General features: G+C 34.6%; 1 protein-coding gene across 1 annotated transcript; it reads right to left on the reverse strand.

Annotated features, from left to right (window-relative positions):
* Positions 1-8490: 8490 nt before the first annotated feature.
* Positions 8491-9148, reverse strand: LOC135143213 (zinc finger BED domain-containing protein 5-like). Its single transcript, XM_064075091.1, has 2 exons — positions 9061-9148; positions 8491-8801 (listed from the first exon to the last, which is right to left on the reverse strand). The coding sequence occupies exons 1-2, from the start codon at positions 9146-9148 to the stop codon at positions 8491-8493; spliced, it is 399 nt and encodes a 132-aa protein (XP_063931161.1).
* Between the last annotated feature and the right edge of the window lie 8187 nt (positions 9149-17335).

Here is a 17335-nt window from a genome sequence, read left to right on the forward strand (position 1 = left end):
AGATGATTTGGAACACTTAACAAATCCGCAGCGGAGGATCTGACGCATTGCATATTCTGCATCTCTGGCATCCGTTGCATCATTGGAGCCTCCTTTTAATCTTACGTGTGAGAACGTTGCTTCCACCGCATCGGAGCTAAAGGAACGCGTAAGAACATAGTAAAAGCCTGCTTGTTCTAACAAAAACTTAACATACAAATATGTACTCCTGGCAATAAATTTTAAAGCATGTGCAGTCTCTTAAGTGAAACCACGAAAACCGGTGCTAGCAGAACTGATGGTCTCAATTTCATCTATATAATTTGGAAAAATTTCGTTTAGCCACTGAAGTCTTTCATCAGAAACGTGAACTTATGGAGCGATACTGCTATCTAATGATCTAATGTAATGATATCTATTAGATACATTGTGAATTTGGAAGAAGTAATAAATTGTTTTCACAAATTGTATCGTGCTTTCAACATTAACAAAATTTTTGTCATTGGCGTCTTTTAAATACTGCAATGATGATGTCACTGGAATGAAAAATATTTGCACGGCTCTCAGCACTAACTAGTAGGAGTAATATCATTATGGTTCTTGTGCCATTATCTACACTTTCAAAAGAACGTGATATTTTAAAACGACATTTTGACAATTATTTGCCAACCAAGTTCATAATTGTACTCAACACATGTCGTTGCCTGACGATTTTGGAAACGTCAAAGAATCAACTTTTTATACGAATTGGGATGGCCATATGTATTAATACAGTTGGCCGTGATATAATACAGCCGGCAGTGGTCTGTCGTGGTCTGACTTTTTGACACAATTTGACATCATGTATTTCGGTTTTTACTTGAAAAAGAGACAAAATTTCGGTACCGGTGCCAAAGTCACAACGCCATGGGCGTGGATGGTCTTCAAAGGGATATGCAGTAGGAAAATTTTTCTTTGAGGTGTTTACATTGTTATCGGAATGTGTCTCAGGAATTATGAAGCTGCATTCTGCATCACGTTTAGTACTTGCTGGGGAGCTTGAAGAAGTAGGAACAGGTAGCGGTGACTTGGAACCATGGAGGAACAAAGTAGGAACAGAGCCGGGTTTAAGTCTTTTATTTGTATAATAACAACTTCTCTCAAAGTGTTTACCACAAATGTATAAATTATTTGCAATATTATCACCTGAAATGGTTTTAAAGGCTATTCATTCCCTTAGGTAAAAAATTCATGTTGGGTACTTACTTGTAGCATTAAAAACCTTTTTGCACCACAACCTTTTGTTCAGTGTTTGAAGGGAATCTGTGCATTATTTTGTGGTCTCTAGGATCCTTGATTACCCCACAAGCAGGCACAGAGCAATATTTTTTGGACATTTTGATAATATCAATTCAAGCACAAACTGTTTTGGCGCGTGAGAAAACGGATTAATTACAGGTTCCTGTAACTCCCGAAGGGGGTGACATCTTTTGATATTTTCCCTTTTGACAAGTCGGAGGATTGTAACCAATTGGAGAGACTTTAATAGTGAATCAACGAAGACGACGACAATAACAATGTGTTGGCATTGTCGCCAAAATTGCAGGGGCTGGATGGTGCCATTTATAAAAATTATTTAATACAACCTGGCGTGCACATGAGTCACATGAATCCTTCCTTTAATAAGGTTTGGAACTTCAGTTTCAGGAACCGCTAATAAACAAAATACTTTTTCATTTTGAATAGATCGATGAATATAACTAGCTACCTTCAAAACAATTTAATTCGAATTCTTCGAGATCAGTTTCTGTGACTTCATTGGTGTCACAAATAGTTTTAGATGTGACGTGACAGAACTCTTCCACATTAACCACCTCCACAAGTTCTTGACGCTTCCTTTTGCCCCATGCTTGTGTGACGTCAGTGCAAGATAAGTTAGTCTCCAGATTTTTAGCGCTAATAAATATGAAATTAATATTGCAAAAAATAGGTACAAAAAGTCAACTTACTTGTAAACGTATACCAAAGTGCCTACTATAAAAACACGAATCTTAACAAGTTTATTTGGGATAGTAAAGTTGCGAAAGAGGTTTTTATTATCTGTTTTTTAATTAAAAACTCGCTAACGTCGCAATTTCCGCGGAAAGTATTATCGGCAACACTGCACTGATTTGATTTAGGGAATTTTTTGACATCAAAAATTTTAAGGTTATTTTTGAAAAGTCATATTTTTACTCAAAGTACAATAAAAGTTAAGATTATAACAGCTATAAGAAACAATAATAGGTTACTAGTAGTGCCCTGTAAACTTGTCGTTGCTTGAGGAAATTCCACAGACATAGCATCGCCATAACCTTCTATTTCAGCGACATCATCATCAGTTACCCTCTCATCATCATCTGTTTCGTCTGTATCAGAGTCTGCTAAAGAAATTATGACTGGTGGAATACTATCTAGAGGAAAATTGCCCATTTCTTTGTGCCAGTCTGCTAGAATTAATTCTTCACAATGCTGAATACTATTTTTTCACATTTGTGAATCAAAATTATTTAAAGCCTCCAACCACAAGTGCGTTACTCGATTTTTGTCTTCAGTATATTCGTGAATGTTTTGATTATAATAACGTTTGCAGTGTGCCCATGCCAGTTCAATAGCATTGTATTGACAATGGTAAGGTGGAAGTCGAAGCACATCAATATCATGCTGTTTCAAAATGTTATCAATTTCATATTTTACAGGAGTATCAGGTGAAATTGTGGGTTGAATTAAATCCCATAAATCTTTTTTTATAAATTTTGGATCAAATGCAATGTTACATTTTGTTAAATATTCCTGCATGACAGTTTTGTTTGAAGACTTAGTTGGTGGTTTATCTAATTTTACGGAGTGATAGCTGGCATTATCCATAATCACGACTATTTTAGGACTTTTTGAAAAATTTGGTGAACAAACTACATTAGGTATAAATTGGTTTAAAACCCATTCTTTGAACATACTGGAATCCATGGTTTTATAATAATCTCTATCATTATTCGTAGAGTGTAAGAGGAAGCTACACCCATTTATAAAACCCTCTGAGGATCCAGCATGCAAAACCGTAAAACGCTGTCCTTCAAATTTTGTGGCTTTATAGTTTTTTGTGTGCATATTGTCATGTACCCATGTTTTTAACTGGGAACCATGCTTGTAAATCCAAGTTTCATCGAGGAAAATGAATTTAACATCTGGATAATCTGCTTTATATTTCAGGTAACATTTTAGAAATTTGATTCTTTTAGCAACTATATCAGGTCTTTCTATTAAAATTTTTCGATGATTTTCATACTTATATTTGAAACCCATTGCTTTAATTATTTTATATAGGGTACTTCGCGATCCTGTGTATTCTAAATTCTTTTGTGCAAATGAAAGAAGCGTATCCAAATTAAAATATTGCCCTGTTTCTTTGTATTTTTGAATTTGCCGTCCCAACTCTTCCCTAAAAAAGTGATCCTCGAATGCTGCAATTTTTTTTCTCCCCCCTGAACTTTTAGATGAGACAATTGGTTTGCCCGTTGTATGGCACTTCAAAATAGTTCTTACTGTGGACTCAGAAACCTAGTTTAAAATATTGATAAATATTACGTACTGAGCATATTTTAGTACCGAAAAGACTGTCTTTAAGTGTTCATGCATTTTTCTTCCAGTTATGGCTGGCTCCAATGTCAAAATTAAGTGGTAGCAATTAATGAGTACCATTTTCAATTTAGCACTTAAAAGATTTCGCGTTTTGCGATGCATTTTTTGGTCTTTCAAAAATTAAGAAATTTTTGAATGACGGGCTCTTATAGAAACTTTCAAAAAACAGGCGTGCCAATGAAGTATGGAATAACACTACATAGGTTTTTTTTTGTTATACCAACTTGATTCAACAGGTGGTGAGTTTTTAAAATAAAAATAAATTATATATAGTAATACACAATATAAAGTAAAAACATATATTTATTATATTTATTATTGGCTTTTGAACAAAATTAATTTATTATATTTTTGTCGAACATTTTCTCCTCTAATCACTTCTGTTTTTAATGCACATAAATGCCTCATTCGCAAATTTAAATATCTGCTTAAAATTAATGTCATTAATTTATTAAAATGTGACTCACTCATGTTTTTATCTATTTCCGTCGCGTCAAAAAAATGGTCAAATTTATGAAAGAAATGTAAGCCTATATTTCTCAAAGTTAATGTGAATAATTTTGTTAATTTTTTTTTTTTTGCATTGACCAATTCGAAGGTTTCTTTAATTACGTTTTCTGCATGTCTACAAATAGTTTTTAAAAACTCAGACAGTACAGCTAAAGCATTATTTACATCTTTAATTAATATTAACCCCGCTTTACGTGGCATATCATTATCAATAAGCAAATCTATACACTCTGTGCAATCTAAATTGACTTGAATTTGTTTAGCACAAAACCTTGCTATATAATCTACAACATGTGTAGAGTACTCATTAAGTGATGAATTCTCAGATGTAAATCCAACGTTTTCCGTTTGAATTAAAACTTCTTGCTGAAACGTCGTCCAACTCATTTGGCTCAATTCCCTAGAACATTTGGGCTTACTTTGGCCAGTATGCATTTTCTGTATGCACTTCTGAATTCCAAAGGTGTTGGATTATGGTTGTTACCTAAAACATAATGTACTGTAAATTTAATGAATAAAGAATAAGATATAAAATCAAGCGAAAGCACAAAGTAGTTAAAAAACAATGAACTTCACGTGTCCAATTCCTTTGCACACTTTTAACACACATTTTAGCTTAAACAACACATAAAAACCATAAGAAAATAGATAGTTGACAACCAGCAACGAAATATCACCCATGCATTTAATGCTATGTATATTTATTACCTACATTAAAAAATTATAATGAAATTGTACTTTCACGTAACCAAATATCACCCATGCATTTAATGCTATATATATTTATTACCGAAATTAAAAAATTACCATGAAATTCCATTTTCACGTTGTTGTCCTTCCTTGTTGCTTTATATAATTGAATACAAAAGATTAATATAAACACACACATGTTTATTAAACTGTTTAAAACTTACCAGAGCGTTTTCTAATACAACTAAAAAAATTCTCAATGTGATCTTGGCTCAAGTTTCTGCACAACAAGTATTTCAATGGAGCGTCTTCGACTCAAACCAGTTCTTCAGCCATTGACAGCACACTGTAACAATCCAAAATGAAACCAACAACTGGAACTTTGCGTCGACTCTGCGAAATTAATTTTCCATCTGGAAGCCGGAGAGTTTTAAAATATGCAATGGCTTCATGTAATTTGCTTCTTATTAAATTAGCATCATTAATTTAACAAATCAAATGTTTCATCTATAATCTTTATAAATTTTACTGTTGCTCCAACATTTTAAAATCTGTTGTCCTTTAGGATGTCTCGAAAAAATAACAAGGCATTTGCAACAGAATTGTTAAATGTCTGCGTTGCCACACAAACCTTCATTTTCAAATTTTCGAAATTTATATGGCGATCCCTTAATTTATTGGCGCAATGAATTCCTTGTAGTTTTTGAACTTCCTTCAACTGCCTTATATATTCCCACTGAATTGGGAGCTCATCGCCATCATAAATTATTCCTACTTGAGCCAGCAAATTTCTAAATAATTTCAGCATATGTCCAGGAGCTAAAATGCCTCTTATTTTGCCATTCGACTTGTTTGATTTGTTTTCTCCTTCATAATGAAAAGAAAAACTGCACATATCGGTTTTATCTGTTTGAATTCCAAAATTGGAAAATGCACCCAGATTTGCCGAACAACCATCACAAGTAATGGCAGCTATAATTATTCCCGTTTGTTCGAGTTTTTGTAAATACTCTATTAGGAAAAGAGTTATTACTTCTGCATTTATTCCATCAATTAAACAATAACCAACTGGATATTTCTTTGAAGAATTCAGTCCCTTACAATAAAAAATCAAAGCATCTCTTGCCAACCGATTGTCACCTTCTGTTGACATCAACTCTTCGCCAAAATCTCAAAAAGCAATCACTAAAAAAATATAATATAAGTCATGTAATTTTGCTATGTAGAGGTCTTACCTTCTTTGCCATTGAAGTCAAGTTGTTCTTTGATTCGAACTTCATCAAATATTAACGTCCCATTGATTCTATGATTAAAACGTTTGACTTCTTCCGCAATTTGTGACACTGTCTCATTTGTGAAACCTGCCTTGGCGTTTATGCCAGATGCCCATCTTCGAATTGTTCTGGGGTTTGGCAAGGTAAAGAACCTTCGCAAATAATTATATCCATGCAGAAAATAAAGTACATATTTAAAGTCTCTGGTTGACACATCTTTGAAATGTTATAGGTTAGAACAGGGATTCCCAGGCCGATTTGCACTGTGACGCCCTTGGGACTTTGCCATTTTTTTACGACGCTTCTCAACCCAGCCCCCAAAAATACTTATCAATTTCAGTACTGGCCTAGTAACAGGTTATCAGAAAAACACTATTTGGACATTTAAAATTTTTATTAAAAAATAAGAACAAAACCAAAACATAAGCATAAAAATAAAAAGTGATATTTATATATATGTATATCTAACTGGGTGGCTAATGAGAAGGATGTGCTTACTTTTCTGAGCATAACGGGTGACAACTAAAAATCCGGATTGTCGATAAATTTTAATTTAGAGTAAATAATTTATTCAAAACAGTTTTATAAGGTTGGCACTTAATTTATGACAACGCGAAAAATATAACAAAATCAATGGTTTTTAACAAAAGGTCCATTATCCGTTACTCTGCCTAACTTCTGTTTAATGTGCGCGCAAGCCGTCTGAACACCAGTTGTATCCATTTCTTTCAAGTATTTCCTAATTCTACGCTTGAGTTGTGAAATGTTTTTAGCTTTCCAATCACCCTTATAGACTAAAGAACTCAGCTCCCCAAAAAAATCTTCAATGGGTCTACACTGGGGAAGATTGGTGGGGTTAACATTCTTCGGAACAAATGGAATATTTTTGCTTTCGAGAAACTCAGTAACACTTTTTGCATAGTGTGAGACGCTTTGTCCCGCCAAAAGATGTAATTATCATCTAAATGATATTTGTTAATAAATGGAACTAAAATTTTAGCTGAACACTGGTTTTTGTAAACTTCTTGGTTGACGACTAGACCACTTTCCTTGAAAAATGGCTCAGAAACTCCCCTGTTCGAAACAACAATATATATCATTACTTTTTTCTCGAATTTGCTTCGCATTTTGAACTTAACTTCAGGTGGTGTAACAGAAGAGTCGTCTGTGTAATAAAAACTGTTGCCAGGCATTTGGGGCTTGCTTAACGTAATAGTTATTTACTTCCTCTTAAAGTTCATTTACAGTCGTCTGAACTAACTCGGTAAATTAGCCTTTACACGCACCCTGCCTGTAAAGCGTTACCGTGGCAACTTTACAGGCACCATGCCTGTAAAACGTTGTCATGACAGCACCGGAATCAAACACACATTCGCTGCGTTGGCCTTTTTCTTAATCTCACTAATACTGTGCTAATACTAACGTTAAAATCACCTTCAAACTCTTCATCTTCATCGAATTCCACTATTAACAGAGCTCAGAAACAAAATTAAACCATTTAAATTATTAATCGAATTTACAAATTGACAGTCCCGTTATTTTCAAACAATTCAATTTTCCATAGTTACCGGAGCAAACTACGAAAAATGACTATAATTTCTATGACTGTAATTTCAAGTAAAATTTCTAGAGATGCCAAAGTTGTTCATTTTCAGGATTTTCAGCAAGAGGAAGTAAAACGTTGTACGCGGCTCGCTTGCAACTAGCCTTTACTGGGGCTCACCGGATTACAGAGCTCGCTCCTACGTCGCTCGCCCTGCAAACATTCCGGCTCGCCCGTAAAGGCTAATTTACTAAGCTTGCCACGTAAAATAACTTTCATCATCCAAAATGAAATTTTTGTCTTCAAAATTTCTTATAAGATAACGACAGTCTTTTTTGAGTTTGGCAATTTGACTCTCCGTGTAGGCTGGCGACTTTTTGCTTTTTCCTGGCTTTAACTTAGACCTTTTTGAGTGACTTACTGATATATTGCTGAGAACAACCAAATATTCTAGCAGCATCTCGCTGACTAACGCCATCCTTGTTATTAAACCGAGTTTTCCGTTTTTTCAAATTTTTCTGAGTCATTATTGTGGGCTTTCGTCCGGATCCTTGCTTTCTTTCAATAATACCACGTTTTAAAATGTCATAAATTGTACTTCTTGATATGCCCTCTTGCAAAAAATGTTCTGCAGTAAACATTTTGCCAATGATTTTAGGGCGTTCATAAAAATGTACAATACGCTCTCGGAGAAGCTTTTCTTTTGATGACATTTTGGGACAACTAAATTGACAATTGTCAAACAAAAACAACGTAGCATCATTATTTCAATCATAGACTACTTGGTCATGTAATGAAGCGGCGTCATTACACAAATTAGTACAACTTGAAAACATTTTATTTTTGTCCAGATTTTTTGTTGTCATCCGTTAGCTTCTGAAGCCGGGGTTCCAGTTTGGAAATTGCCACTCTCATTTCTTTTTCCACGTCTATTTTTAACCTGTACTTGTCCTTTATTACTGCAAGTGCAGAAAAGCCTGTTTCGCACAAGTTCGAAGTCGCAAATGGTAATAAAACCTTTAATGCTGCAGTACTAATGACACGATATTCATGAGAAACTGAGCTCCAAAATTCAAACAGTTTGTCCTTGTCGTATTGAAGCTTTAGACTGGAATCACAGGACAATTCTATTACTTGTTCTTCTTCCTCTGTTGAAAGTGTGGATGATGTGCGCGACTGAAAGGGTTTCTAACCCAGTCATATTGCTCTAGATTATCGGGAAAATATTTTTCAAAGCGTTCGCTTAATGATAGCAATTGCTGTGTTTATATTATTTTTAAAGACGGATCGAGGATTTCTGACGATTTTTGTTGTAGAATACCTTGTAAAGCAGGGAAACAGTCAATTACTTGATCTTCTAATTTTCTCTTCCATAAGAGCAACTTCTTCTGAAACCTAGTAGTTTACCTGCCAGTTGTAGGATGTGAGTATTGTTTCTCTGCAAAGACTTATTAAGATCATTTAATTTGTTAAATATGTCACAGAGATATGCCATTTTTATTATAAACTCTGTATTAATAAAGTTTTGCGCATCATTATGTGATTCTGCAGAATGCGCACGGCGCTCACTCGACTCGGTCGCATCGAGAGCTAGTTAGGTAGGTAATTACATTAGGTATTTTACTTCGAATTAATTGCCACATTTGACAAGTAGATGTGAAAAACCTAATCATCTGTTTAGATATTTACTTACTTGTAACTTAAATCCAGCTGTAAACGCTTTTTCCTTTCTTTTATTTTGTGGCTCACACATTAGACAATAAAGTCTGGAGAAGATTTTTCGTACTTTGATTAAACATTTGATCTTCAATCAGTTGACTACATTTCCGTATTGGTGTTTTTTTTTTTAATTAAATTGATTGATAAATAATGAAGATCATAAAAATCATTGTATTTTAATTTTAAAACTTCGTATAGAGACTTTTTCGATTTATTTTTGGTCCTAGCCGCTTTAAAAATTTCTTTCCAGTCGTTCATAAGATAAATAAGTAGATCTTTTTTTTGCTACCAAATGCATTGAGTCACATTCCATGTATGAATGCTCGGATTGTAAAGATTTATGCTCAATAAATTCTAGAGTTGGATGATTTTAAATTATGTAGAGACAAATAGCAGCAACATTTTGATTCCGATTTTATAATTTTTTGCTGGTGGTATTTTGTGAGTATCGAGGTCATGCGTTTAAACTAGCTAAGCAAAGTGTTAAGATAAAATGCCGCCAAAACTTTTTTGCAAATCGATCTTTCGACGCATGGAACGGTTTACCTTCTTCTGCTGTCACTGCACAGACTCTGTCATCTTTTAAGAAAGAAATCGACACAATTCTTTTTCAATGTTGAACAAAAATCTGTCTACCTATTTTATACATATCACCCGATAATAGACTATTATAACGTTGGGCTCATAGAAATTAATTTTTCTTGCCCAATTTTTTGTTAACTTATAATAATAATAATAATAATAAAATCTTTAAAGTAGGATGGATGAGACAAATTAATTGTACCTAGCCAAATCTTTTTCCATTACAAAAGCACTATCCATGTAATTTTGGCAAGACTGTTTCACCACCACTTATGAAGTTTCTGGCAATTTATGTATTAAAAACAGCAGTAGATGGCTGCACTCAGAGGTTAAGTGGAGCCGTCTAATGCTGTTGTGGTATGCAATTATCAATTTAAAAATATTTTGTTACTTGCATCGACGTAATGGACTATGACTACAAAAATTAGAAATTTCTCGCCTCATGAACACAATGTTTTCAGGTAATTCTTCAGCTGCCTTATCACTTGCATTGTTTAACGAATGGCAAATGCAGCGAACTAATTGAAACTGTGGAAAAGCACATATATTTTCTGACTGAAACATCAGTGGACTCATCAATTATTAAAGCAAATGCATTATCACTGGATTTTTTCTTGTATGTGCGTTAAAGTAGAAAGTAACCATTGCCTTCTGTTCAGGCGTCCAAGGCACAAGTGTTTGTTGTTTACCAAATTTTATTTTATTGTTTGTTAGGGCTGTTGGTGTTGTAGAACTAAATAACAATCCTTTTAAATTATTTAATCAAATCTGAATGTGTTTATGGCCTCGCTGAATTCTTCATAATTCTGATCATGCTTGAAATTGTTTCCATAAAGATGTAATGGCAATCTCTGCAATTCACCCGGCCTTCTTCTGTTGAGTAAAAGGACTCTACAAAATACTGTTTCCAATAGGTCTAAACACGTTACTCCGTCATTACTATTTCTTTCTAGTGTTTATTTTGCGGAATTCGCTACTTTAATCAACTGCTCCTTTAACAGTTTTAAATCGTGTGCAAGTGGTACCAGTAATTTTATTTTATTTTTTAACATTTAAATCATCCGCAGCTTGACTATAAATATCAAATTTCCAATTGGATTCTAATAATAAGAGTCGAATCATTGTTTTCAAAGTAGCTTCGACTTCCGAAGCGTCAATATTGCGATACATATCCTTACCCTTCAAAGCATTGCTTTATTAAAGATGTATCTATGTTCAGAGGAAATATGGGCGATTTGTAAAGGTTTCTTGTAGCGTAATAACCTAATAACGAGTAGTGATTTTGGTTAAATTTTCCGATGACGTTAAAGTTGCTTGGAGACATAATATCCTAAGCAAAATGTACATGACAAGTACTTAGCACTAGTAGGAATATTTGTTTTTTTGCATGTATTTGAGTTGACCAGGAAGTTACCATTTTTCTTAAAACTGCTATTAATTCTTTTCTTTCTTTATTTCTAACTTATTTTGAAAGTAACGGGTGTTCAGTTGAACAATCACTTAGACAAGGCCTTGGACTTTCATTTTTCATAAACGGCATGTCTGTTCTCATGACATCCATTTGGCAGAAATATAACCTGTTATATGCTATATGTTATAAGAATAAGCATGCCGTTTGTGTCAAATGATATTCCAACGTCTACTTTGACTGATTTTTCAATTGAACACCCGTTATATCTTCTACCTCTACTTCTCTGCATGATTTCTTATAATACGTCTTGCAAAATTGACTTCACAATACAAGCAAAAAATTTTTTTCGCTTATTAATATCTATATTAATGATTATGTATAAAAAAGGATGCTTTAAATGCAATAATGGACGCCATTAATACACTCTTTTTCATTACGTTTTTCTGTTGTTTGTCATATACATCAATGATATCGTTAAGAACATTAAGTCAAATGTCTTAATTTATGCTGATGACTTAAAAATTTACAGACAAATTACATTAGTTGAAGATTGTATTATTTTGCAGAATGATCTTGATATTTTTCTAAGCTATAGTTCTTCCCATTTCCTTCCTGTAAATTACAGTAAATGCAAAATCTTGTCCATCACTAATAAAAGCATGCAAATAATGTTTAATTATAGCTTAAGCAATTCGCTTATAACCAGAGTGGAGACACATTATGATTTAGGAGTCTTCTTTAATTCCAAATTGACATTTGAGAATCATATTAGCAACATGTGTTCAAAAGCCCTTAAGTCACTAGGCTTTATTATTAGATGCAGCAGGAATTTTAAGGACATTGGTTGCATACGAGTTTTATATTTTGCTTATGTTCGATCGAAGCTGGAATATGCTAGTGTAGTATGGTCACCGTTTACACAATATCATATCCAGGCAGTGGAAAAAGTTCAGCGTCGTTTTCTTGGCATATAGGGAGGATGGTGTTTACCCAGCCAGAGGATCACCTCATTCGGCACTTCTTTCAAGATTTGAGTTGGAGGATCTGAATACAAGACGAATAAAGGCTTTGTTAATCTTTCTTAAAAAGTTAATAAATTTTGATATTGACTGTTCTGATCTTCTCAGTAAATTATCGTTCTTCGTTCCTAGATCGTCTGCTCGTTCTCACCCCTGTTTTTATCTGCGAACACCTCGTCTTAATATAGAAAAATACTCTCCTATTTATGAGATGTGTAATCAATATAACCTACTTCAGAATTCCTTTGATATATTTAGATAAAAATGATAATATTTCTCCTCTTTCCTGCTCTCTCATTTCTCTTTCTACCTGTTCCTTTGTTTTTCAGCATACAATAGATAAATTTAATATTATACCTGCGTTTGAATTGCTTAACTATTCTTATCTGAGTAAAGCAGTAATTAATTAGCTGTTGATTATGTTTGCAATTTTATTGTTGGTCTGTAATTGGGTTCACACCTGTTGACCAACATAACCAATAATAATAATAATAATAATTACGTAACTCTTTTTGTGATTTTTGACGTTTTAATGATGTTTTAATATAGGCAACCATATGTACGCATTGAAATAACACAAAAACAATGACTTTAACATTATACAATGGATGCCTCCACAACCCTGTTGAGTTACGTCTCTTTATTGCTGCAAAATCTGACAACATTGAAGCAGACGATCTGCGGAAGCAATGTCCTGTATAGACCTGTGGTTGATCCAGTTTTAGAAATTATGTAACTGTACATGGTATTTGAGAAATGTGTTGATGCTCACAGGGTTTGTAGTGCATTTATTGTTTCTATAATGTACAAAGAATCGTGTGTTTTGTATCCTGTGGTCTCATGTTATATATTGCCTGATTAATTTTAAGAATGTACTTTGAATATTATCCACAATCGTAAAACTTCTTTTCTCCTTTGTTTTTGTTTTTGATCTTGGGATAGTGTTAGAAATTTTGATTTTAGGTCTTCAACATTACTGGTTTGTAATTCCAAAAGTTCATACAAAAATTAGGGCGACCTATAAAGTGGATTGCTATTACAAATTTAAATTTAGACCCTTTGCTTACCGTAGTCATTAAGAACAAATTATTGGGAGCTTCAACAATGAACTGTTGCTCTTATACCTTTCCTGAATTTTTAGATTTTTTTGGACATATCCTTAAGTTTGTCTTTTAATATAAATTATCAGTTTGTTGAAGTTCCCAACATCATTATTTTTTCACGCGAAGAGTTGATTTCAACGGATAATTTTTGCCAAAGGCTCGCTATTAAACTTCTTTGAGCAATCTCTGAAAAATATGCCACAAAGACAGGCTCTATGTAATTGGTTGTAGGTTTGGAACACTACAAAATTCATTATACGTTTTTTCATATACATCTCGTCTTTTATGTAGTAACAAACTCGAACATGCATTGTTTGCTCTAGACACCACTGCAGTCCGCAGCATATCAGTTTTCCAGCTCCATAACTGCACAACATTAACTGTACAATTAATAATTCACAAGTTACTACGACTTTTTCACAATTAGTACGTTCTCTAATTGCATCTAGAGCAGCTTTGGGTCAAGATCAGAGCGAGTAGTTTTATGGTCACGTGATAAGCAAACACATCGAGTGATGAAAGTTTAAAAGAACACACTGGAGCAGTTTGTGCTAGAAGTTGTCAAAAATACCTGCGACAACAAACGAATCATTGGCATAACCTTAACCTTAGAAGATGTGGAAACACGTGTTACACTTGAAAAGCAGACCTTATAGTACTATGGTGTTTATTCAATACAGAATTGTTTAATTTCATCCTCTCTTCGTTTTTTTATTGAGCTGGTTTTCTATCTCTTTCCGTTTTCTGCTAAATGATGACTCGCAATAAGTGCTGTTCTTATACTGTGGAGCTTGATGACGCTGTTGCATCAGAGAGCATATTTACACTTAAAGTACTGTAGCCACTGCATGTTGCCGGAGCAGTGATCTCTGGTCTCTTGTACAGAATTTCGTGAAATAAGTCAAAATATTCGCAGTGTTTGCTGTTTTTACCAGAGGTATTATTATTATTATTATGTATGTTAGTTAACGGGTGCAAGACCCAGTTCAAACCAACGAAAGAAATTGGAGTAATGTGTAATGTTAACAGATTTCTTTCTACCTACTGCTGAAAGCGTTAAATCCATTCTGGGGTCCATCACAAATACGTCTTGACCTCCACCAGTTCGTCTGTATGAAGCTTTTTCCAGTGCTACATTTTTTCGGACCTGTTTATTTTGATTCTCATAATCCAACTTTTTTAATGATTCCATAGTCCGACATGTAGTTCCTGAAGGTTTGGCATTAAAAGAATTTCTAATTCGTTTCCATGCTTCCTCTTTATTCGTCCAACTCACAGCATTTGTTTTCTTACATTCGATCACGTGCATTTTTTGAACAATAATAATGGTGTTAAAAGCATCAATTTTTCTTCCTCGCTAAAATTTTCCGATATCTGTCTCCTTACGGCAGCATCTTGGGGAACGGAAGGTAGAATAGTACACCTAACAAAAATTATTTTTAACACAAAAATTAGAAGATTCATTAAAGTTATTTGACAACAGAACAAACATAAGATCTATATTTCTTTAATATGTGTTAATCAAAATTACCATCAACAAAATAGTTATTTCCTACTCCCCTTATCGTACTCATACCATTAATACATGGTTTTCATAGACGTAAGTTCGTTTTACGAAATGATTATGGTTATTAATGACGACGGGACGTAAGTGATTTACTTACGCCCCTTAGGAAAAAAGTGCATCAGGATACGTGCTCTGTTAATTTATATTTATGGTAATGTTACAGTTAACATGTCCGGTTGGCGTTTCCCGAAACGCTTGGTGGGGGAATGGAAAAGGGATTGAACGTTCCCAGATGCGAAACTATTGGGGCAGAAATTTTGGGGTCTCGAATATCATGACGTTCGTATACCTGTGATACTTGTGTACGCTTTGGTCGGGCTGTGTCGGGACCTTTCGGGACTCTAGGTGGGACAGGAAATCCTGCGCCTTCTGGAAAGTTCTCTCTCTCTTCGGGAATGTGCCCCATCCCGCCCAGACTTTCTCTGGAAAGAGTCTCATTAAATCGGAAACAATGTCCTCTTCAGATTGCGGCAGCATCAAAGAACACATGACGTTGAATCGTCTCAAGAAGAAGTTCACCATGCGGGATCCAAAATCCTTAGATATAAAATTAATGAAATTGAATTGCATCCTAACTAATGAATTGCCTGAAAAGCCCTGCGACAACGATTTACTGAAACTTTAAACAAAACTAAGAAAACGACGATTACGATGCGACGAACGTCTGCAGATCTTCTACAGTGGACCCCGGGTCGTAGCTCGGCGATTTCCACACCAAAACGGCATTCTGGGTGGTTCGCACCGGGTACATAGAGAAGCGGAGATTCACGTTAGAATAATCTCGCAACAATGTTCAGCGAAAGAACCATGCACTCAAGAGCACCAGCTCGCGTCCAAAGAAAGAAAATTACAATAAGCACATTCCTGTCCAATTCAACCAAACGTCCAGCGTTCTTACCGCCCCAAACGTTCCTCCCTCCACGAGCGAAGAAGCGATTCTCAGCCCCACGGAAGACGACAGCGGTGGTTGGCGGGTCCAACGGCAAGGGGGAAAAGTCCAGGTGAAAAGCGGGGTGAAAATACAATGAATAAACACTGAAACAATAAAACAGACAGAAAGCGCTCGGTACAAAATTGCAATACAACCTTTCGTCTGGTGGGTGTTAAAAAACTAACTGCCGCCACCGGCTCTTCACGCCGTCCACGCCACGATCTCCCCACCTCCTTGCTTCACAGCGTCTTCGTCGCCGTCGTCGGTTGGGCGCGCTTTTCTTTAAAATTTGAATACAAGGTAGGCCACTACAAGTCAAATCATGGTTACGTTGCAGAAAATTTTCTAGCCAAATTCTCTCTGCCATTTTAAAATTTTTGTCAAAAGTATGCAGTAAGTTATTTTTTGCGCCAAATCGTAGGCTAAGACTCGTAAATCTTTGGGGGTTAATCCGCAAAATCATTTTCACGCAGGAAGCCATGCTCTAAATTGAACACTTGTTGAAATCTTCCTAATTTTTTTGCTGTCACTTTTCCTAGGCCTGTGGTAATATAATAATGTGTCTGTCTTCTTTTTAAAGTTGTTTTAGGGCCATTCTTAAGTAGTTTTTTTATTAATTTTAATTTTGAAAGGGATCTTTCTGTTGAAGCGACGGTAACAGATAACACTAAAAAGAAAATTATTGCTGTGGTAACTTGTTGGAACGAGGTAGCTAAAATATCGTAATCTAGTAACAATAATTTTAAAATCTCCATAGATTGGCTAATTTTTGACAAATTTTCTATAAAAGTATGTTTAAATTGCACAATTTCTGTAACAAATTTTTCATTCTTTATTATACTTCAATGATAGTTGTTCAGCTGCTACTTGAATTTCTTCGTCTGAAGAAGTAATAAAAAAATTGGGAGTAACAACGTTAAAATGATTAACAATTTTATGTAAACTGGAAAATCTCTGTCCAATTATAATTGGACAATTGCGACAGAGATTTTTTTTATCGTTCGACATAATAATTATTATGTCAAACGATAAAATAAACACCTTTATTTTGAAATCACTTTCGGGATCTGATATTCTTTTGTCGCTAGACACTTTCAACATAACGTTTTCTTTTTTAGTAGAAAAAATAGTATGTTTTATTTTGAGTAACTTATTCCCACTGATGGTCATTCTCACCACTGCTGATTTCCACCAACACCAATTTTTACACATTTTATTGGAATTTGGTGAAACAACGTGCCCTTAACCTTGGAGCTTGGACATTTATAGTAATTTATGACTCGATACGAAATGTGAGGTTGTAACGGAGGTTGAGATTCGGTTCAGTTGGGTGTTTAATTATCGGTTAAC

Source organism: Zophobas morio, unplaced genomic scaffold, assembly GCF_036711695.1.
Source record: "Zophobas morio isolate AGI-343-1 ecotype UQ-CSIRO unplaced genomic scaffold, CSIRO_AGI_Zmor_V1 ptg000058l, whole genome shotgun sequence".
Classification (NCBI taxonomy): Eukaryota; Metazoa; Arthropoda; class Insecta; order Coleoptera; family Tenebrionidae; genus Zophobas; species Zophobas morio.